The following is a 24,708-nucleotide window of genomic DNA, read 5'->3' as shown; positions in this document are numbered from 1 at the left end:
ATAGGAAGTTTGAAATAGCCAGTGGTCTCTGTTAGGGACACTACAGCACAAAGACATGATAAAATAAACTGCAAGAAATACAATAGTGAAAAAGGAATCGATGATTTCCTTTTTTTTTTTTTTTTTTTTTTTTTTGTCTTTAAATATCAAGATAACAGCAAGAGGCCAAGAGAGTGTTGTCACACAGTTTTCCAGACTGAGGTACAGTTTGGTCCTTGTTGCCCTTTCTGAGAAACAAATACCTTAGTAAGCATACAGAGATTATCCACATTCTTAGTTTCTGAAAGCACGTAACTTAAGTATGTAACACTTCAGTGGCATCTCTGTGGTACTGTTTAAATCTTTTTTCCCCCTAACATCGGTTTCATTGTTCAGAAGTGACAAACTCAAAATGATGATAGTGTTTCTCATAATATGATCCAAGGCTTCAATTTTGTAATGTTTTTGATTTCTTCTAGGTTCATGTAGGAGAAAGTACAGTAGACAGAGATCAAGGCAAGGCACCTTCAATCTAGCAATTTGGTGGGCATATTATCCTAGGAAGCTGGGTAGAGGTACGTACTGGAATATCAGTGAGATACATAGGACTGGACTTTGCATGCTTAGCTAAAAATAAAAATAAAGTTTAGTAATATGTCCAGTTTTAAAACTTTTTATTTTAAAACACCAGAAATATTAAACTATAATTTTTAACTACCCTTTGCATTGGTGCTGCAAAAAAGAACACAACAACATCCTTGCCCATGCTTTGCTAAGTAGGTGTGGAAATCAGCCAAAAATAACAATGGCATTAAGTTCTGTTCCTTAAAAACAGGAAAGGATTATATTTGAAATGGATTTAGGTAGCGCAATTCTGGTTAATCTTAACTTCTTTTGTTTATTGGTGGTGGTTGTTTTTCAAACAATGAAGATTTAGTAGATGAAAAATGAGCCTTAATTCAGGCCTACAAGGCCTACAAAATTCTTTGGACCCACTTTCCCAAAAACGAGTGGGTCTTGCTCGCTGGGCAAGGCAAATGTTACCATTACCAGTAAGCCTGTGATATGTATAAAACACACACACACAAAGAAACTATAGGGGGATGCCAAACACGCGTTTCAGAAAACTTCTTGTTGGTTGTGTTTGACACTCTTCCCTCCACTATAATGCCAACCTCAGAAGCACGGTATCTGTTACTAGAGAGTATTCACATTGATCAACATTGTAAGCCAGAGACAACGATCCTATTCTTTATAGATATAATTCGTAATAATAGATTTTTGAAGGCTTCCTGATTCCCTGATTGCTTTCAAAACTAAGCCACCGGCAACACTTAAGTTATAGAGAAACACAATCCCTGCAAAAGGTCACAGACAGTGGAGCGAGCAGCCTTATAAAAAAGGGAAGAAGAGAAATCCATAATAGCACAGGTTTACAGCATCTACCTAGAAATTACTTGATTATTTGTGTGCTACAAAATAGAACTTAAACACATGGATTTTGCTGAAACTGGACTCAAAAAGGGATTATGGGTAATTGTCAGCAGGCAAGGTATCAAGTGTACTTGTGAAGTATGTCATTCACATGAAGTGTCACAGTCACAGAAAAGATATTAAAAAGGCATTCCGATATCTGGTAGGGCATTCCATGGTCTGAGTTTAGCTGGTTCATCCAGGTGTCTTCTTGTTGTGGGGGGAGCTACATGTTGAGATTTATCCGCTTGCGACAACTCAGTTCAGAAACAGCAACACGCAAGTACTTGCTGCGAGCTGATCCACAGACACTGCAGAGGGGAAGTCCGGCAAGGATAAATTGCTCAACTGCACTCGGGACTCAGTCAGTCACAACACCTGTGAGGATCTGGCTATGTCGTCTTACTCTTGTTAACTGGTTTGCCGCCATTCATTATTGCAGATGCACTTGTGCTTTTACTTGGAGTTACCCCAGCCTTTGGCACTGTTTCTCCAATATCATGCAAAGATGGTTCTCGATACATGGCAACTGAGGGTAGGAAAGGAAAAAAAAAAAAAGAGACATTCTTAAAGATGTATCTCATTTAAGAACATAACTCAAATAAGATTAATCATCTACAATAACTAATATTTTAATATACTCCACGTTTCTTTTGCATGCAAGGGAAACTATTTACTTTGACAGAGGATTGTTTTACATGACTGTTATCTCTGCTTGACCCTCCACATTTCTCACTTCTGCCATGTCTGTGTTAAAAACGGCAGGAAATTGTATGTTTGCCTGTTAAAAGTAAACTATAGAAGCCTCAGAAATTAAAAACTACCATTCTCTACCATTCTGTCTATGCATGAGGCAGGCATAACAATGTACATATATTTTTATATACACACATATCTACAACCCTTAAATAAATATTCTATGAGTTTTTAGAAGTAAAGTGTTATGAGTTGTCTAGACTTAAATGTCCTTTTTCAGTCCTACATTGCAAGACTAGGCTTGGGTACAGTTGTGCTAAGTTATTTGTACATCTGGCTCCAAAGTCTGAGGACCTTGGCCATGATCTCTTGAGGTCTTCACTGAAGAAGCGTCCAGGTGTGTTCTGCAGAGTCCACATGAAGTTTGGGGGTTTTATTCCTTTCCAAAACCATATGCAGGATCCACTTATCTTCACTGAACAAAGTGTAGAAAACTCCAAATTAACTATTAACAGAATTCTTAGATGAATTAAAACTTTGCCTCTGGGCTTCAGTCCCTATCTAACCACTTCAAATCCTTTGAGGAAAATACATGTGTTCAATTACACAGTTCCAGCATTAAGCTGCCTTAATGATTAATGCTCTTGGATCATTCACTTTATTTTTCCATGTCAGTGAATCAGGTAATATTTCCACTTACACCTAAGTTCAGTAGTATTTATTTATAATATACCAGAGCAGTGTTAAAAGACATATCAAAGCAGTCAAAGGAATTAATCATCACACTATGATTTGGGGGCTGGATGTGTGCTGCTATAGAGAGCACAATCCCTTAATTCCTTGGCTAATTAGAGTAGGAGGCAGGAGCATCAAAGTATGGGCCTTAATCTTCGGTGGTGTGGGGTTTCATAATAAATATGAAATTTGATAACTAATCAAATACTTGTTCTAACATTTCCAGTGCCATAATCTAAATCCTTTTATGGCTTCTGAAAGTCTGAAATTAAATGTTTTCTCTAGAGTACATAAGTCTGGATATGATTGTCTTCAAGGCGAGCCCCCACAGCTGTGTTTAGGACAGTTTTCTGGTTAATTAAAGAGCTTGATGAAGTAACACTGTGACCTACAAAAAATATTAAGTCAAATAATATGAGATGAAACTATAAACTAAGGAATAACATAGAAGAGCTGTAATATTTAATAACTGTCGTGGGCAATGTAAAAAATAAATAAAATATATATATATATATATTTCTATGCCTTGCCTGGGCTATTTTGGAAGCATCTGACCATCCAAACATTTACGAAAAAAATTGTTTCTTTCCTAATCCATAGGAATGGATGTTACTTTTAAAAATGCACTGGGATCTCCCCCTACAGTTCTTATAATTTACAGAGGTTGACTTATAAAATGTCAATAGAATAGAAAGCTTATGGAAATATATAAAACTTGCAAAACAAGGGAAACACAAAGGCATCAGCCTGAGTTCAAAGATGAATTTAAAACATAGGATTGTTCAGAGTTTCATCATAAAGAATCTAAAACATTTAACAAACTGATCCATTAATCAAAACTTTCAGTTAAAATGTTAAAAGAAAGAAATGAGACTGCTGACTAAAGCATTACTTGTGTGTGTTTTAAGATGTTAAGTAATGAAATAATTTTCAGAATGACTGAGGCTGTGTGTAGCAATGATCTCAGTGAAATTTGAAGTGCTGCCAGGACAGGACACGAATAAATAGGATTGATCATAAATTCTATTTCCAAGATATAAGTGAATGAGTTTTCCAAGGAATGTGTGACACCATTTTAGTGGGTAAGGTCAGTAAGACTTTTATCTGCTTCTACCTTTGTTTAATGGCCAGCTTACACAAGTTATGTGCATTACATCGTCAACAAAAGTATTACGGTATGATTTATTTTATAAACAGACCTTTGTGTTTTGTATTAGAAGGTTTTTACCTTGAAATACTGACATTTCATCCATTCCAGTTATAACTCCCAACTATCCTACAACATCCAATAATTCATTCTGATTAATGAAAAGAGTATTATCTCACTGCAAGACTCTCAAGAATTTTTGCTGCTAGCAAGAGAATATTTTAAAGACAGCAAAAAGCACTTCCACAAAAGATTTCTTTTCTTGCAAAATCACCTCTTAATCCCTTGAAATAATGTTTTTCGACCTGTCCTTTCTAGCATCAATATGCCAAAGCACAAATCTGCTCCATGAATCTTGGCGACTGTCACTTGGAGCGACCCCTGTGTGTGGCACACGCATTCGCAAAAGATATTTTAGAAACCATTCCCTCTTCTTTTCTTGGGATTTATAGGAAGATCTGCCAGTGATGGACTGAACCTCACCTTCCAATGGCTTGGGTAGAAAATGAGCTGCTGGTTTTGTTTTCTTTACTCTATTTCCTTTCATGACCTGCCCCTCCTTGTTCAGCCCCAAGAACCAGGCCCTTCCGGACTCCTGTTGTCTGTAGAGCATGGACGAGTAGATTACATAATAATTTTCAAAAACAGACTCCTTGAATTTGCACTCTGGTGTAAAAAGTTCCTGTGGGAGGAAAAGTAAATGTTAAATGATATCTCTGAAGTGCTGTTTCTGTTTTGTTAACTCATGAACATCTCTTGATTAGTTTAATATAAGACTTATAAAAGGTTCTGTTTTGAGACCAGAAGATTTGTTTTCCTCTAGATGACCTCCAGGTGAAGTTATTTCACCTCTCATGGATGCCTCTCTTTCCCTGTTTGTGCAACAGGGATAGTATATCTTCAAATACAGAGGAAGCAGCACAAACATAAAAACACTATTTAAAATATAGGTATAGTTCTTTCTTGCTTTTCTGCAAGGATATGCTTGTTTTTCTTGATTAAGAAAGTCTGTGCTAAAATAACATTGATGAGAAAACAATTGTTCAGTTTTAGCATACTCAGCAGGTGTAATAAATGCAATAAAGTCCCTCTATGGTTTACAACAACTAATATTTAATGCTTAAAAATTGATGTTACCAACATATTATAAAATATATTATTTCCTAGAGTAGGCCTTGGGGCCTGTAACACTGCAGGACAACACTATTTTCATGTACAGATTTATGTACAAAGAAATGCAATTCCTATTGACATCCTCAGCATTCATCTCAATATTGTTAGTGTTTCCAAAAGTCACGTTCAGTAACAGAGCAGTTGTTCTGAACTCTTTATTAAGATTAACCTATGCACTAACTTCCAGACCCAGTAGCCATATTCTTTTAACTTTAAATAAAAACGAGTAGTAAAACAATAGTAAAATAAAGAATGTAAACATATATTGGGACAGTTTACCAAGGTCCTTAGGGGGGAAAAAAAAAAAAAGACACAACAAAAGAAACAAAAAAAAACCCACACAAAACAGCAAGTTAATAAACAAATAAAATTACATATTTAAATGTACATTAAATTTAATTTACACTTTTTATCATGAGAAAATGGGATTCTGTGTGAATGTAGACTGATTTTCAGTCTTTGGTCATATCTGTTGAAGGTTGCGGACAATAATCCCATCATAAAAGGAGAAGGTGGAAGTAGGAAAGTGGAAGACGGTTTGCTAAGCCTCCAGAGCACAAAGTTCTTAGCCCTAAATCCCCTTTTTTTTTTTTCTTCTTATTTTTATTTATTTATATTACTTTCAGTTATCTTTCTTAAGAAATAAAATTCTGGAAATATAATATATATTCTCTTCTCCACCACAGTATCTTTTCTTTCTTTCTCTACTTCTCTCTTTCTGCTACTGGCTCCGTGCAATACTCAGTTAAAGCTCAGCAGATGTTTTCAGGATCTGCAGCCCAACATCAGCTGCCTATATGTTTTAAGAATTTCACAGCTGTTTCTGTCTTAATGGTTTTCCTTTCTGGAAATCAAAGTGCCTAAAGATACACTTCCCCACATGGGAAAGCAGAGATGGAAGTACTCTTCTGTATTTGTACTAAATGTCACTTAGTGCACAAACAAGTTTTCTTTTAATGTTATGGGTATACAGTATTTGTATTGTCATGGCTTAAGTTACCACCTGTAAGCAAAGCTGTCTTAAGTGATTAAGCTTTCTTAATTATGGAGTAACTTTTAGCTTCAAATAAAAAGAACTAGTGTATTTTCTCCAACAGCACACTAAAAGCAGTTACTGCAGCAGGCAAGAAAAAATCTGGGAACCTGCCCTGAAACAGGTCGCTTTGACTGTGTGAGCAAGTACACTTAGGGTCTATAGGTAACACCTAAAAATGAAAGATATATTCTCTGATGTGTGCAATGGCCATCTTTTTGCACCACCACTTCTTTACCACCTATGTGCACGGATGTATTTATGTACATATGCAGAAATGCAAATACAATCTGTACTAGAGGCACCAAAAACCCATGAGAGGAAATTTCTTAACAGCAGCTTCTCTTTTGCCACGTTTTTTTTTTTCTCCCCCTCTTCCAAGGCGGCTGCTGTTTTTGCTACTCTCCTTTCCCCTCTGCTGATTTCAAATCACAGTAGGGCTCAAGGAGACTCAAAACCAGAAGGCTGGGTGGCATGCTAGAGAGACTACCTGCTACACCCTAGCACAGGTATTTACATGCAAGTCATGTTCCTCAGCTGTTGAAACAGCAGATGCTAATCAGGAATTGCCTACATAGATCTCCTCATTACCTGCTTCGCTGCAAAAGCTACCCCCTGTGCTCCCCACTACATTTTATTTCCTTGTAAAAGCTCAATTACCATAAACACTACTTCTTAGCCAACAGTCACTTTTTGCTATAAACAAAAGCTATTTGTCCTTCTCTATTCCTCCTTACTGGTTGACTGCCTGTGAATAGTATTTATTTATTTATTTATTTATTTATTCCCCAAACAATATCCATTAGGACACACAAAATTCTGTGAAAACCATATCCCACGTTTGAATTAAACCCAGCTCTTTGCTCAACTCCATTATTTGGCATGTACTGTAGTGTCTCTAGCACTGCACAGCATATGAGACTTCAGGTATTTTACTTTACAAAATAATAATAATAAAAAAGGATTGTATCAGTACAGTTACTTATATACTTATATACTCCTGGATTTAGGCTGATAGTGATAGACTGGACAAACTGGCATCACTACTATTCCATAGTTATGAAAATCAAAGTAATAGTCTGATGATTTTTTTTTTATTTGAAGGAAGAACCAAAGCTGAATGACAGTGTTCTGCCCCAAATTATTGCAGCTACTACTCCAGATGAACTGGTAGTACAGCAGTTTTGGACAGGGTTTGCATTCATCCAGTCTATTAGGATGCAGTTCTGCCTGGGATAAACTCTCAATCAAAAAGTCACTTAAATATACGCTAGATTAAAGCATGATGCTAATAGCTTCAGTGAAGTGGAAAGAGTGAAAATTAAGCACCTGATGATGACTATACTGAAATACAGCCACCAATTCCTCTGCAACTTTCAGAAGCAACTTCTGAAATGGGCTCCTCCCTTGGTTTGAATATTTCTGACTTCTAAAGCCTTGCCACAGACACCATCTCAGGTGGCTGAAAAAGCTGCTAGCACAAATATTTTCTCCAGTAAAGCAGCCCTGGCACCTAAAATGATGCTTTTTGCATGTTCCTAGGCCAAGTCTAGCTCTGCAGAGCTAAGCCTCAACCCAGTAGGAACTCTCGGAAAATGACTATCATGGGCTAACAGCACTCTCTTTAAAAAAAAAATAAAAAAAAATCAACTACAGTCCACTTTATTTGAAGTCACTGTTAGAGGGAAAACAGTATGATGGCATTTTATAAGAAAAACTCAATGAGAGCACTCCCCTAGGCTACCTGCCTATCTGTATCCAGACAGAAGGAATCTAAATCTGTATCTGAGTGACATGAATCATTTAGATCTTCCCTGCAAGAATGACTTTTTGGGTTTTGATCACAGGACAATCTTTACATTTTGTATTACAAAATCAATGAATTGCAAAACCAGACATGACTTGCAAACAAGAACTTATGCTCAGGATTTCTTTTCCAAGGTCAGTACTCAGATTTAACCTGTAGGCTTACATAAAATGTGGTTTTCTTCTGTCAAAGCAACATTTGAAAAATAAAGTACATGCCAGCTGCCAATTTCCAAAACCCCAGGAGAGGGCTTTGGCTGTAAACTGCAATCAGTTACAGCTTCCTGGGTCCTATGGAAGTGAAGGATGTATTAAATTGCACCTTGCTGGGAAGAATTGTCACTTGAATATTTTTGCTAGCTTCCCATTAAGCTTTTGCTTGGTGTGAGTCTTATTTGGAGATATTATAATTCTCCTGGTAGCTGTAGAGCTCATAAGTATCATAACACATAGGTTGTGAGTTCCCCTCTTGGGATCAAAAAGTTCTGCCACTGAGGAGACCTTAGTTTTGGGGCTACCACCAGTGTTGCCAAAACTCCTCATTGTAGTATTACATCATGATAGCAGAGCCTTAGCTCACAGAGTCACGTGCTGACGTCAGAATCTGTTTTCATTTAAGAACAAAATATGTTTTTTTTTTTTTTTTTTAAAGCCACTTTATCCACCTCTCAAACTTAGGAATGCTGGAAAAAGGAGCTCAGGTTACCCATGCTGTTGAAAAACAGGGATTGCTGAGGCTATTCAGATGACCAGTGAGATGAATTCCCTGCCAAGTAATGTTTATGTCTGTCAATTGGAGGGTACAGTTTGATGAGATGTAGCTAGACCTCCATGCTAATCAAGAAGATGCCACTCTAGCAAAGGGCTGTAGTTCAAAATCAAAGTACAGAAAGCTTTACTGTCCCCAGAATTGTTGAGTAAATAAAAATATTTGAATGAGTTATCAGTGTAACTTCCACTTGCCAGTCTTTGACTATTTCATCTGTTCAATTTAGCTAGCTTTAATACTGCAATAGTCATTTGTAGTGACTGTTTTTCACTTAAAAAAAACAAACAACCATATAGTTTTCTGTTACAGCACTCAGAAAGAAGAAATAATTATGCAGCTCTGAACAAGACACCATGGAATTGCAAAGTAGAAGCATGAGCTAGCCATATAACTTCTAGATATTGTTTAAAAATTATATGAACTCCTCCTGCAATTTTAAACTATATCTGTATTCAGTAAGTCAACCAGTAATGAACTGGCAGGACTGTCCAAAATATAGCCTTTCACTGCACACCATGAGGGATAACATAAGGCCATGGCTCTACCACAGTTGTCGAAAGGCATGAAAGAAGACCCATGGACAGGGCCTGCTACAAAAGTTGCCTGCCATCTGCTCCTGAACCTTCAAACCTCTTTAGATTTGTTCTGTATATTGAAATATAGGAAATGAGGGTATCATTCTAGTTACAGCTCACAGAAGTGATATACCTAGCAGTCAGCCTCTTGAACTGTAGCCAGCAGCACATAAGGAGGCAGTGGATTCCCCAGGAGATGGGCACAATGGGACCCGCTCATCCCACCAGGCAGCAAATGCGCAGCTGCAGGTTGAACGAGTTACTCCATGGTGCTAAGCAGAAAACACACCAGTAAGACAAACTCAAAGAGACTGCCAGGTGAGGAACAGCCAGTCTAATCAAGCACAGTAGAAAGACCTGGTTACCGATCCGTTTCAGAACTCAATACCAGTTTTAATCCTGTTTTAATTGTATTTATTATTTGCACTTTGAAGTCCAGGTGATGAAACAGGGCATCGATGCTTTAGAAGTACAGACCAAGCGGAGTCTGCCTGATGCAAACACCTTACCATTGAAATACAGAGTGATAGAAGGTATAAAGAAACAAAACACCCCAGCAATGATCTCAGCATGCTAGTAGCTGGTTATCAAACATTTTTGTTAGGAATGATGACAAATGAGTTCTAAAGAGAGGCTGGAGAAAAGACAACACTAGTTCTGCAGATGCTTATGGGAAACTTCTGCAAGGTGAGAAAAACAGCACAGAGTAAGCACAAAGGTATTTTCGGGGTGTTAGAGGCTAGCAACACAGGAACCAAAAGGAGGAAGCGACATTTTGATAGTGGATAATAAGGTTGGAAATGACTCATGAAGAAGGGCCTTAAAATTAAAGAGAAGCGGTCTGTGTTTAATGAGGAGAAGGCACTCAACAGAGAAGAGAAATACAGTTAAAATAATGAAGCTGGAAAATGAACTTTGTGGCAGGCTTCCGAACTGAAACAGCGGGGGTGGTACTGCATTTGTCAGTGCAGGAGGGGAGGACACTGGAGTAATTGAGGTGTGGAACGATGAGATCCCAGACAGCAGTTGCTGTGTTGTAGAAGGGTAAAAGGCACTGTCATGCAACAAAACTTGGGAGATATGGAGGCTTCACCTGCTTAGGAGAACTGAAAAATACCTAAATAGACATTTATCTGACTTGCTGCACACTGAATTAGATTAGTTACGCTGTTGTCTTGCAGAATGCTTATTTGACAAATGTTTATATAAAAGAATAAAAGATCTACTCAAGACTTCCCATCCATAGCACCATTTTTTTCCAATTCTTAAGCTGGCCAAAATGTTACAGTTCAAAATCATCTTGTCCAAGAGTTCCTCTTCAATTGGCAGAAAACCCAACAACATATGGTTAGACACTGTCTTGATAAAAGAGAAATTGATAAAGCTTTCCCTGTATATTCAGAAGACATGTTGCTGATCTGTACCTAAAATCCCCTAATATAGATTTCATTTTTAAACATAGTAACAAGAACAAGAAAAGTCGGCAGAATTTTCTATATGCAAACTGGCTGAGTAAGATACCAAGGAAGAGGAAGACTGCAGGAGACTAGCTGCCATACTATGAACTTTGCAGCAACATTGCTAACAAAGTTTCAAAATAAAAAGCAGTAATAGCTAAACCTGCCAATCCTACAGGCACCCCATGAAAGCAGCAAATGCTCAGAACTTATAAAATATTTTCAGGTTAAGAACTGATAAAAAAACAACAATAAAAACCAACTTCTGACTAAATTTAGGCAAATGTGAAATGTGAATCAGTGCTCTTGCAAATATTAGCACTTACCTGGCATTCTAATTAGCAGTGATATGACTGGTATTATTAATAATGTAGCAATTCTGTTATTCATGTACATTCATGAGATTCACAGTAAGGTCAAGAATAAAAGGCACATAGCATACACAAACTAGCAAAAAAAATATCTTGGACAGGTTTCTGTGTGTTTAAGATGGTGTGTTTAAGACGATTGATTGCAACCTGAATTTAGCTTCATTTTCTGTCCAGATTGAAACAGAACATAAAGCAGTTTGGATTACAAAAACTTCATTGTTTCATAAAAAAAGAAGTTGCTTTGCTTGCAACCAGCAGTGATGGTTGTATTAGAATATAATTGATCACAGGCAATAATGTCTTGTATGGAAGGTGGTACGCATACTCATCTCTTCCATAAACTTACTATTTGCAAGGCTAAACATCAGATAAAAGCGTATTTTAAATAATAACTTCAAGAGTGATCCCAAATTACTACTTACAGAGGCTTGTACAACTCTTCTCTCTCTCTCCCCATCCACACACAATATTATATCACAACCGGTGCTGAGATATTTATGTGCTTTTGATTGATACCTACACTTCAGAGTCATCAACTCAGCAGGACATGGATGGAATAGAACAAAATTCCCTTGATGCAAGTATTTCTGATATATGTTATTTAATGTTGTACAGTTTGACTGCGAAAGAGAACTAATGTTTTTGAAATGAAGCCCATAATGCAGAGCTGAATCATGACTCTCACATTAGAGTAAGTGAATCAAGGTTGTTTAAATTCAAAGATATGCAAAAGGAGGTTTGGAGGAAGAGGCCTGGAAAAGGTACCTAATGTTTACAACTGTGTTTTTAGCATTTACATGCCAAAACTAGAATACATCAAGAGAACTGATAAAAAAATGTTGCCTCACCTGAAAATTAAAAATTAAATTTAGAAATATTAGTGATAAACTAGATTTTTAAATATGGGTTTAGAATGGGCTGCAGCCCACCCACAACCATCACACATTGTAGCATGTGGTCAAGTGTAACATCCTCCTTAATCTCCACAGACATATAATGGGGGGTGACATTATTTTTTTGCTTCAGTCCCACTTTGAAATTCCACAGAAATTTATAGTTTCTGGCTTGAGTGCATACTCGGCTTTAAAGGAAATGCAGCCAGAATCCTTGTAGCAGTGAAATGATATATTCTTTCTTTCCCCCAGAGCATAATCTCTTCCCCACCTAATCCTCAGCACCTAGTTTTCCTTAAAATTTAAATTTGCAGTAAAAATCTGCTTTAAGGTTTCAGATTAAACACCAGCTATAACTCTTTGATGTATCAACACAGAAAGACATCTTTTATCTCCTGTACACACCTGTGATTAACGAAATCCAGTATCAGTAAGACAGGTACACACCCCAAGGCATGACTAGAAGAAATTGTGTGCATTGTAGGGAATACTTTCTTCTGCTACTGTTATGGGATGTTCCAGAGAAGAAAATGAGTAAACCAGCCTATCTTTCCCAGTCACTTCCACTCAGAACAGCCACGATTCATCAGCATGTAGACAGCACCAGGTTCTCAGCCAGAAAAGGCCAGTGCCAAGGGAAAAATGGGAAAGCACTAAATTAAGACACTGAAAAGAAGGACTTAGCAAAAGAGCTGTAGAAACAAGCCACAGTGGGTGAGGGAAGAAATTCTCATCCATTGCCAATCAATCCACTGTTCAATCCACAGGTAAATAATGTAGGAGTAGCACAGACTGCTCTCAGATTTAGACTGAACCTTTCCAAGTGACAGTGGAATTTTTTGACACAATTTTATCCAGACATTTACAGTTATCACTGTAGACAATCTTCTGTATTCAAAATACCTCAAATAATATAAATCATTATGAAAACATGCAAAATAGTTATTGAAATGACCAAGTACCAAAAAAACCCCAGAGGATAATTGTTTCTTACCAGTTATCATAAATGAAATTCTGCTCCCCTGCAATACACTGTAATGTTGGATAAAGAAAACTGATTCCAGTTTTTGTCACTGTGTGACTGGTATATTAGCATTAATTAGCTACTATTATGCAATGTCAAATGGGGCAGTATATTTTCATAGACACACTGTTGTTATATAGTATTTGCAGACCTCGTTGAGTACAATAGTATGATATCTCCGTAACTATCTACAAATGCAAAAGTAAACATGAATAGATGGGAAAATTCTGAGGTATTCTGTAAGGTATACTTTAGACTCTTTCAGTTCTACATGTTCCTTCCAAAAGATGTGTGAATTTATGAAATTTTTAAATGGGTGTCATTTACAAGCTGAGGAGCTAGAAAAAGTCACAAGAACACTCCGGTTATAAGAAGTGGCCTACTTTAGTGTACTTTTTTCAATTTCTTTTTTTTTTTTCTTTACAGTTGTGAGCTTGTTTTTCTGCCTGCAGTCTTCTTTCTATGATCTCTCAGTGCATGAATTAAACCACTTAAAGAATCAACTATTATAAAAGATAGGGACTGGAATGAATACAAGCCTATTAACTTAGGTCAATCATTTGAACTTGTTGATATCTCTTTGTCAGCCTTTTGCTCTTTTATGCTGGATGTCCATAAGGATAATGTGAGAAACAAGACCAGTGAAACCTCAATCTGAGTTGCAAAACCATTCTGTAAGAAATATATTCAATTCTCCAAGAAAATGCGTTAGCTAAGTCTTCTTTCAGTTTCATGACTCAAACCAGCTACAGCTGACCACTGAAGGCAGGCAGGCAAAGGGAACAGAGACCATTTTGTCAGGTGTTTGTTACTTAACTCTTGTTATGTAGAAAATATGTATTTTAAGAGAAAAACTGTTATTTGTTTCTTTCACTGTGCCATGTCTGTCAAGAAAAAGTAACATAGGAGAAAAGTTGCCCATCTTTAAATTATTTTACATATAAAACCCCTAATTTTCTTGCTAATATGTTGCAATCCAAGTTGCTAAAAATATTTATATGTATGTCTCTCATGCAAATAGTAATTTCAAAAAAAAAACTTACGTGTTTTCACTTCATATGCTTCATTCAGAAATCTAAAAATATTTTCCTGCTATTATTTAATTCTCATAGCATCTACAAAACTGTTACTTCAAGGATCCATTTTTAGGAGAACCTTAAAGTACAGAGATTCAGACCCAAACTTTCAAAAGATGCACAGTGAATCAATACCAAAGACAATATAAAATCCATTCTGTCTCCTGTTTTAACTAAACAAATAATGGGAAATAAAATGTCAGCCACTAAAAGATATTTCTGGAATGGCATCACACTGTTAACCACTCAGAAGTGGGAAAATAAACAAGTTAGACAGCTTTGTGTATATCATTACATGTTAAAAAAGAAGAAATGCAATGTATCTCATTAAATAGGAGATGATTATATGCAACTTGTAACATACACTCAGCAGTGATGCTTGTTTTTTTTATGGATGGGTAACAGCAGGATGATTACAGATACATCCTGATGCTCAGATAAAATTCCTCTTTTAGCAACAAGACTATGAAGGTTGATTATGAACAATGTGAATATATAGATGTCTGGCAAAAATCATAAAAGGATGAAATTCAGAGTGCTAGCAAAGGATTAGGGCTTTTTATTTGCTTCAGTGTTGCAACATGTATTGCAAATTTAAAAAAAAAAAAGTTTGCAAATGCTATTAATAAATAGCATTCATAGCAACAGTAAACAAAGCAATATTTTTATAAATAGCTGCTGGCAACTGAGTGATAATCAATGTCACTATTTGCTCAAGGTGTTAGAAATCTGACAATTTCCAATAAAATCATTTAGCCCCTTGCTTTCAGGCCTCCACCTACCTCATTGTGTTTTATAGCATATTCCTATAATTGTCCTGTGGAAAGTCAAAGCTTAATATTGCATGGATGACAGCATATTGATCCTAGAGCAGTTTTAATCTATTGATGAACAATCATGGTGAATAATAAGATATGTACAAATCTAACTTTTAACCCTTCTAATCTATATATGAGGAATGTAGACTGAAAACGGGAAAAACAAAACAAAACACTTTTTTTGGCATTTGCAAAACTAATGGGAGTTCTGAATCTTCCCTATATACTATTTTGTATCCCTCCTCTATATCCTATTGCTTTCCAACAGAATTCATTATACCACGCCACACACACTACAGCTTTTGCAAAGAAGCTCAGCTGTGGTGAATATGTTTCTAAGAAAACAATGTGGTTTTATACAAGACTATAGTTGCCTTTACTTCTGCTTGAAAATGCATTTATGTCACCTGTGTTCCTGAGAAGTGGAAGATCATTCTCTTTGCCAACATGACATTAAAAATGCATTATCTATTGACTTTAATGGCTAATTGCAAAGACAAACTGAGCTGGGAAACATGTATCACTATTAAATCATGTGTGTAAAAAGAACTAGAGGCATAGGATCAGGGTCAAAACAACGGCCTACTTGATAGAGTAAGTCTATCTCTAACCCACCTTCAACTGGCAGAAGAAATGTAATCAATACACTAACGAAGGTGTTCCCTACTACATCATCTGTAAGAAGCAAGAGCAAACTCCCGAATGCAAAGGAAAGACTGGTTTTAGGTCTTACAAACAGCATGCTGATATATAAAGCATGTACATGAAAATATCAGGTATGTTGATTTCCAAGTCCATTGGAAATGCAATTTTTTACCTGTTTCACCAAAGCTGAGGACAGTTCTTCAGCTTCCCAGAGAACAGTTCTTTTACCTGTGGGTTACAAGCATGAATTTATCATTTAAACCCTGGTGCTTTAGACACCAGAGGCTCTTGATAGCTCTCACAGCTTTCCTTTACACCTTTTTTTTCTAATTTCTTATACTTTACCTGAAGAGCTTTTGGGTTGTTTCTTTTTCTCCTTAGCCAGGGTGGTGAGCCTGTGCTCTAGCATGTGCCTACAGCAAAGCACTATTTCTTATGGCCAGAACTAACAGAAGAAAAAATGGTTTGTTATTCTGAGAGAAGCTTAGAAGCTTGGCCCTAAGTATATGTATATATATTCTCATCAAGGAAAAGCAAATGGTGTCCCACCGTTAGACTGTGCCTTAATTCCTCCAATGCAACATTCCTTGTAATTACTTCTCCTAGATATGCAAACTAGTTTATTGAGTGTCACATTGTCAGGCACTGTCTACACTTTTGTAACATTCTGCCTTACAAGATCATGATTTATTTATTTTTAATACTTGTTTATCGAAGTTCCATTTTTCTTGTCCATTTGCATTAAGTCTTTCAAGAACCTTTTGAACTGTATTTTCTCTTTCTCCCACAATAATAAAAACTACAGCATATTAAAAACATTGTTACAGGTCATATGAACTTTTTCTTCCTGAAAATGTCACAACATGTTGTACAACTTGTACAACAACTTGTACAACATGCCCACATACACTGAAAAATGTATCTGTTTACTGTGTTCTCAATCAGGGCAAAGATTTGACTTACTGCTTATACTTTTATCTTTTGAGCTATAAACATACTACTCTGTTATTGTCAGTTTTATCCCGATTTCCATTTTTTCCCACTGTGTCCCAAAGGCACTGCGTGGCATGTGTCCTTAGAACAGACAAAAATGGTATATGTGTTCTGCTCTTAATTCTTTTTTTTTTTAATTATTATTTTTATCAGTTATTGACCTGAAAACATTTTATGAAAGGTGGAAGCTGTTTTCCCATAATTTTTATGCACAATCCCCCCCTTCCTTCACTTGAGTAAGTCTACTGAAAATATAAAAACCAGGATTTGGAGGGCTCTAATCAAGAAGGTGCCATGATACTTCTTTCTCTATTGTCCCTCTTGCGACTGGGTTAATTCCTTCCTTGCCATTATATTTTTAAAAGTTCTGAAGAATATTAATTTATAGAACTTGTATCCTTTCATACATTCACTGACAGACCTATAGAATGGTCTCATTTTAATATTATTTCTGCCCTGCTCCATCTTCTCTTCTGAATTGTATGTGCTTTGCCTTCTGCATTGCATCATGACAAGTCTAAGATCTAGGGTTTTGTGGGTTTGTGGAACTGGTGTTTTTTAAATATTATTTATTTATTTTGCATTAAACTAATTCAGATTCCAGCAGGCCATTATTCTTTCTGAATTTCAGTCCCTGTATATTTTCACATGAATTGAACATTTATAAATTTTTCAGTCTCGGTCTAGAGACAAAAGGCCAAATGGGTGCTGAATATGAATGATCCTTCTGTGCCTAAATGACACCATCCTAGGACCAGAATAATCCAACCAGAAATAAACAACAACATGTTTTAGTGTTTTGTTGTTGTTTAATGTTTGAACAATGCTTAAACAGTACCACCTTTATGAACGTTTAGGGTTGCCTTAATGATTACATATAATTTTTGTATAATCCAGTTTGGTTTAGATATTGAAGTCGTATTTCAAATACATTTATGTAGCTCTTGGATGTACAGGACAGTGCACCAGGCCTATACCAAAGAAATACCAAACATGCATGAGGGATGGACGAATGAATAGTTTTTCTCGTGAATGACACAATGTTTTTTACAAAAGTCAACTAAAACCAAATAAATTCATTCAGTGATTTCAATTTCTTAAAATTAAGCAAACATGAAGATAAGGCATCTATGCTTAGAGCCAAATTTCAGTGCAATTTATTTTCTTTTATTTATTTTTTATTTATTTCTTTTATTTATTATCTTTCTTTTAGTGTCTGTCTTTCACATTGGTCTAGATAGATACAAGAGCCTGGTTTTCTGTAAAGCCTGTGTAGAAGAGTCTTTTTTTCAGTACTTATCACAATTGAATTTTGTCCTCCAATTGTATAAATATATAAATAGAAATGGATGTATTGTTTTGTTTTTACCCTAACATTCCCGATACAGTTGCTTTTGTATAGTCAACAGGCAGTTTTTTCTTGCTGCTCATAATTCCTTACAAATCATGATTTTCAAACATAACTTCATCAAAAAGAAAGTTAAAACAAGCAGCTTTGGAACAAGCAGTCAGAAAAGAAGACATTAGATTAGCAGAATATTTTTCACCAAAGCATTTGCATTTCTCTAGGGCATGGGGTTGAAAGAGAAAACCAGCATCTATAATTCCAAAATATATTTCACCACAGGGAAAGACAGATGGACTGGAGAAAATAGGAATTATTTTTCCTATTTTAAAAATATTTTTGATAGAGTTGAAATACATTTTTCATTTGCAGGAAATAGGATAGCATGAGATGTCATTCAATACTTTAAAAATATTTTTTCTCCTACATAAAATATTGTACAAGATATTGGGAATGAAAAAAAATCAATTGTATACATTTGTATTTTAAAAAGTTTCTTCTGTATGTAGCTGTAATACATTGAATATTGCAGTAGCCTTTAACTCATAGGTTTAGACACATAAGCTCCACTCAGGTCTGCTTTTCCACTGGGACTTGAGCGGCTGGTAAGACTGAATGAGTGTCACGGCTGATCTCATCTGTGCTACTTTGCAGCAGCCCCAGAGGGATGTCTGGACCACCACATCTCTATCCATGCCCTCTGCTGTACTGACATGTCCCTCATGACAAGGTGCAAGCCTGCAGAAGTGTCTGTTTCCACAGTGGAATAAAGGCCGAACATGCAACAAGCTTGCTGTGCCCATAATCTCCAAGTGCTAAGGCAAGGACAGAACACAGCTACATTTTAAAATGTGCAAAACCAATGATTTTTGGAGGAAGAAATAAGAGAAAGGGAACATTGACTGCAATAAATGGAAGATTTTACAAATTATTTTTGGTGTTATGCTGCCTTGTTTTCTTTCTTTTTCTGGAACAGAGAAGATGTGGATGCCCCATCTCTGGAGGTATTCAAGGCCAGGCTGGATGGGGCCCTGGGCCCGCACACCAAGTTTTATGCTGATGGGATGCTGTGCTGCATGCTGGCTGCACATATGTGTGCAGGTGGGGCAGCTCTGCTGCTTTTTGAAATATTGTTCATAGAGACCTCTCCACCTATATATCCTACAACCCATTCAGGTTTGTTTCTAGAGCTTCTTGTAAATTTAGTGACACAGACCGGCATTTTTCTTATCAGAAACAGTACCTGGGACCAGCTGGACAGTAGGTAATGTAAATTTCCCTGCTTTGCCCAAAAAGGTAAAAAAAAATGTTTTCTCCCCAAGCTGTGGACCTCCAGACCCATGAAGGGGACATAGCAAGATCTGGGAAGAGAAAGAATGTGTTTAGAGGGCAGTTAAGCCACCATAGATGTTTTGCAGCCCATGATTGTAAGAACAGGCAGGATTCTGAATAAACCACTTATTTGAAACTTCCAAGCAAGCAGTACATTTGCTCATGATGCGCCCAGAGGAGCACCGTCCAGCTCCCACCGCAACGGATCAATTCATGACAATGAAGCTATTTTAGAAACTGAAATTAAGTAAATGGATTCTTACTTAAAAGAAAAGGGGGATAAAGCCTTCTACTTTATTTTTCTAACCTATCACTATACCCAGAATGTTATTACAGGTATTCCATTATTTGCTCCTATCAATAATAACAGAGAATTGCAATATTTGAGAAAAAAATAATATAAAAAAAGATCCCTTCTCTACCCACACAGTGTCTGTCTCCTGCCTGACACTTCTGAGGCTCATGACTTGTGCACCACCCACAGTCGGCATACCTTTTTTTCGAAGAGTCCTCCGGTGTCTCAGCACATATATCTGCTAAACAAGCCTGACTCGAATCTAATTTACATTGGATTACAAGGCAGAGATAAAATTTTGAATTACTACACTGATTGGAAAACTGATATAAAATACTTTGGGTCCTCACTGTGGGATAAAAATTAACATTTTAATTACTCATCTCTGCATGCCTAATAAAAATATATTTGCTTCTTAAACTGAAGGTGAGTTGTTCTCTTTAGTTAAGTTCTAATTTTTTCATTGATTAAGGAAACAACTACACAGCTACCTCTGGCCAGAGACTCCACCAAATACCAACCAGTAAATATATGACGTGGCTCTCTGGGTGTACAACTAAATGCCAGTGATCACCTAAAAGAGATTGCCTTTATTCAGGGTGAGCACGGCCTCAACAGCATTCATCACCCTTTGGGGGAAACCAGTGAGGCAAGATAAAGCAAACAAGGGGAAGCTTGATAAAGAAGGGGGAAAGGGGAAGGGGAAGGGGGAGGGGAAGGGGAAGGGGAAGGGGAAGGGAGGGGAGGGGAGGGGAGGGGAGGGGAGGGGAGGGGAGGGGAGGGGAGGGGAGGGGAGGGGGGAAGGGGAGGGGAGGGGAGGGGAGGGGGGAGGGGGGGAGGGGGGGAGGGGGGAAGGGGAAGGGAAGGGAAGGGAAGGGAAGGGAAGGGAAGGGAAGGGAAGGGAAGGGAAGGGAAGGGAAGGGAAGGGAAGGGAAGGGAAGGGAAGGGAAGGGAAGGGAAGGGAAGGGAAGGGAAGGGAAGGGAAGGGAAGGGAAGGGAAGGGAAGGGAAGGGAAGGGAAGGGAAGGGAAGGGAAGGGAAGGGAAGGGAAGGGAAGGGAAGGGAAGGGAAGGGAAGGGGGAAGGGAAGGGAAGGGAAGGGAAGGGAAGGGCCAAGTGACGTAGTGACGTAGTGACATAGTGACGTAGTGACATAGTGACATAGTGACATAGTGACAGTATATGTCTTGCCTGATTCATTTACACTAGTTTCCCTGGACTTTTTAAGAGGCTTCCAAGCAATGACTTTGAAGGCCCCTAAGTCAAGTAAGGCCCTGAGCATAACCACAAGCAGAACACAGTGTGGGGTTGTTATAGACTGCCAGTAGATCATTTCTCTAGGACCAGCCTGGTTCCTGCGAGGGATGAGGAGCCTAGTTCAGGAAGCACATGGGCTGTGGCTGGCCATGATGACAGGGGGGATGCAGCTTCTTTCCCTGGTACCCTCTGGGGGTGTGTCCTGGTTTCATTTAGGACAGAGTTAATTTTCCTCCTAGTAGCTGGTAGGGTGCTATGTTTTGGATTAGGATGAGAAGAGCGCTGATAACATGCTGATGTTTTAATTGTTGCAGAGCAGTGTTTACACCAGGCCAAGGACTTTTCAGCTTCTCGCTCTGTCCTGCCAGCGAGCAGGCTGGGGGTGCAGCAGGAGCTGGGAGGGGACAGACCCAGGACAGCTGACCCAAACTGGCCAAAGGGGTATTCCATACCATCTGACGTCATGCTAAACAATATATAGGGGTGGCTGGCCGGGGTGGGGGGCCGGCTGCTCGGGAATAGGCTGGGCATCGGTCAGCGGGTGGTGAGCAATTGCATTGTGCATCACTTGTTTTCTTACACATTATTATTATTATTGTTGTTGTTGTTGTTGTTGTTGTTGTTATTATTTTCCTGTCTTAATAAATTGTCTTTATCTCAACTCACAGGCTTCGCTTTCCCGTTTCTCTCCCCCATCCCAGAGAGGGAGGGGGGAGGGTGAGCGAACGGCTGTGTGGTGTTTAGCTGCCGGCTGGGTTAAACCACAACAGGGTGCCTGTCCAGACCCCAGATTTTGGGGTCTGTTTGGAAGTTGCCATAGTATATAACAGCAGTAAAACTTGACTTAAGCTTTCTAGATAAGTAGGCAAGGTCTGATGGAAGCTAAATATTATGTATTTCTTCTCCCTTGTGACCAGCTATAGGACTCAAGGGAACAGTATGAGGATGCAAGAGGGGAGGTTCAGTCTGGGTTGTAGGAAAAGATTCTTCACTGAGAGGGTGGTTGGGCCCAAGCCCAACTGGAACAAGCTCCCCAGGGAAGTGGTCACAGCACTGAGCCGGATTGAGTTTAAGAAGCATGTCTCTCTCAGACACATGGTCTAATTTTTGGGTGGTCCTGTGTGGAGCCAGGGGTTGGACTCAATGGCACTTGTGGGTCCCTTCCAACTCAGGATATTCTATGATTCTATGATTTATTTTTGTATTCTTCTAAAGGAGCCCACAAACTGGGTCAGTGGGTGAAGGACACTGTTCTTGGCTGGGTCACAGCTTGGTTTATGAACATGATGATAAAATTTCTCTCCCTTCACTGAAGCTCAGTGGATACACAGGCTTTCATTATCTAAGCCATTTCTTTATTATGCTTTTATTAGATTTCTTTTCTAAAATCATGTCCTCGAGCAATTGTGGTTTTACATCTTTCTAATACCCATGGAGTATTTTTTGCTCATATGTCACTCCTTGTTTATAGCTCAAGGTAAAGACCTTCTGTAAGTATCAACACAGTTAAAAGTAAATAAAACAGTTAAAAGTAAATAAATTGTCACATATTTAATGAAACATATTTTTCTTTACTGATAATTCACTGCTTCAAAAGGACAACAGAACTAGTAAATTACAAAGCAGGAGGAATTCTTCTTTAATTATATTCTGTTTTACATGCTTTTAAATGAAACGATAAATAACATGCAAAAATTACAATATTAGCATAATCTTCTCTATTCTAATGTCATGAACATTTTTCTGACTTGCTTAAACCTCTACAAGGAGTCAATCCTCAGAGCCAATGAGCAGAATAGTAAAATAGAGCATATTTCAAAGCTGAGTAAAAGTATCCTTGCATAATTTATAATCATCAATGTTTTATTTGTCTAAATATAATATTTATGACTCTCATTTATGAAATTACTTAATGAAACATAAAATGTTATGAGCTATAATTTATTTTATTAAAATGAAAATCAGGAACATTCAATTACTAGTATGGATAATCTCATCTGAATTGAATTGCTATTGCTGGGCACTCTCTAATTTCTCTAAGGCAAAGAAGCTGCAGACACATTACTTACAGAATAGCTCTTCTTTGTGAAGAATAGAGAGCACTTGTAGCACTTGTTATATTTATTTTACATGGAATAAAACAGCATTCTTAAAAACTCGCCACGGCCTTTAACAAAGCCCCAACCTGTAAACACTTATAAATATTAATAGCCTTAATTAGTGTACCTGACACTAGGGGGACACTCATATACAGAAACTAAAACATATACATAACTATAATTAATATCTTAACTATTTGAAGATAGATAAAGTATTCCAGGTATTTATCAGTGCAGGTTCCTGTAAGCAGATATGGGGGTGACCTCAACTGTTTCTGCCATTGATAAAATCACAATTGAAAACTATCAAAACACATAGATTTATAACCCAGAGATTTGAAACGTAATATAAAATAAAATGCCTAGATTGGGTTACATTTCTTTCCCTTGCATAATCGAAAAGAAACTCCTATGCTTTCATAGCTGAGATGCTTATTCCAAAGTGGCAAATGCATTCATACTCTTTATAAGTCAGTTAGCTGTATATGATGTTAGTGACAGTGAATGGAATGAGGTCAGCTGTACTGTTAAAAAAAATAAAGAGATTACAGCTACACTAAAACCAGAAAGCAAATGATAAAATTTACAAAAGCACCTTGAATTGTTGAATATCAGCACTTTGAATATCAGTCTATTAATTTTGCATTTTACTCTGTGTTTATATTTTCCTTATATTACAAGTTGATCCTTTTTTTTTTTTTTTCTTGGCAAAAGTCAGATACCCATCTTTTCAACAGCAAAAAATCTTAAATTTGATTTATTATAGATACACATTATCATCTGATGCAGTAAGTCAATATGTTCCAACGTCTGCTCTGACAAAGTACAGACCACTTCTTTCTTGCTATGTTATGTATCTCTTCAAATACAATCCCTTGCTAAACACTCCTTTCTGCCTTTCACTTCTCTGAATATTGCTGATACACATGTTCAGCATCACTGCCCTGCCTTTCTGAGCTCATCTGAAATCTGAGTCAGGAAAGGTTCTTCCTCCAGTGGATAATGGATTTGCTTTGCTTCTTGTGCTTCTTCCTTAAAAACCCACTGAGAGATTTTGGATTGGGACACATTTTACTATGACGCAAATCCAAATATTTGAGCTACTCCAGGAGACCAGAACTACAGGACACCAGGCAGTAACTAAAAGGAGTCATTAATTCTAAGTTCCACTTCATGAAACTGATTTTCAAGCACTTGTTAAAAGATATATCAAACTCTTAAAGTGGAACAGGTAGTAACTAAACCAACTAACCCACAAAACTCTTTTCTGTTGTAGCATTAAGTGTTTCAGATCCCTTGAGCTACACTCTCCTTGTATTTCGAATGCCTCAGCAGTTAAATATACCAATGAGTGATATTAAAAGGCAGTCAGAGATAACATATTAATCAGAGACTTCCTACTACTTCTAGCTCAAAACATGGCACTCAACTGTAAAATGTAAATTTAAGTTTCACTGAGTAAACTGCATTCAAATGTGAGCATCCAAAACCAAAAATGTAATGACCTCTGCCTCTAGATGATCATGGAATAATATTAAAATTCCAATTATAAATAATTGACATTTTTATATCTGCCCTTTGTTTCTTGACCTCCTTATTAACTTATATAGGTTTCATTTGTCTCTCTAAAATTATATGGAGAAAAAAAATCTAGTCTTTTTTGCAATCATGAGGTTAGGACACTTGGGTCTGAAACAAAAACATTGTAACCATGCATTC

At 37.3% G+C, this 24,708-nt stretch overlaps 1 protein-coding gene and 1 long non-coding RNA gene across 7 annotated transcripts in view; both read right to left on the bottom strand.

Moving 5' to 3' along the window:
• Positions 1-104: 104 nt before the first annotated feature.
• The window catches only part of FGF14 (fibroblast growth factor 14), a 409,622-nt gene continuing 385,018 nt past the window's right edge, over positions 105-24,708 (bottom strand). For all 6 annotated transcript variants that reach the window (XM_048072734.2, XM_048072731.2, XM_048072732.2 and 3 more), the window contains 2 exons: positions 4,514-4,712; positions 105-1,981 (listed from right to left, as the gene is read on the bottom strand). In XM_048072734.2, coding sequence (XP_047928691.1) covers positions 1,845-1,981; positions 4,514-4,712 — 336 coding nt within the window. In that variant the 3' untranslated portion in view covers positions 105-1,844. The remainder of the gene's footprint in view (positions 1,982-4,513; positions 4,713-24,708) is intronic.
• On the bottom strand, positions 18,941-20,330 carry LOC136788152 (uncharacterized). Its single transcript, XR_010827111.1, has 3 exons — positions 20,157-20,330; positions 19,834-19,897; positions 18,941-19,369 (listed from the first exon to the last, which is right to left on the bottom strand). It is a non-coding gene; the product is annotated as an uncharacterized lncRNA (long non-coding RNA).

The sequence above is a fragment of the Anser cygnoides genome, chromosome 1 (genome assembly GCF_040182565.1).
Source record: "Anser cygnoides isolate HZ-2024a breed goose chromosome 1, Taihu_goose_T2T_genome, whole genome shotgun sequence".
NCBI lineage: Eukaryota > Metazoa > Chordata > Aves > Anseriformes > Anatidae > Anser > Anser cygnoides.
Note: the sequence above shows the minus strand (reverse complement) of the source record. Positions and strands in the feature narration are given on the sequence as shown.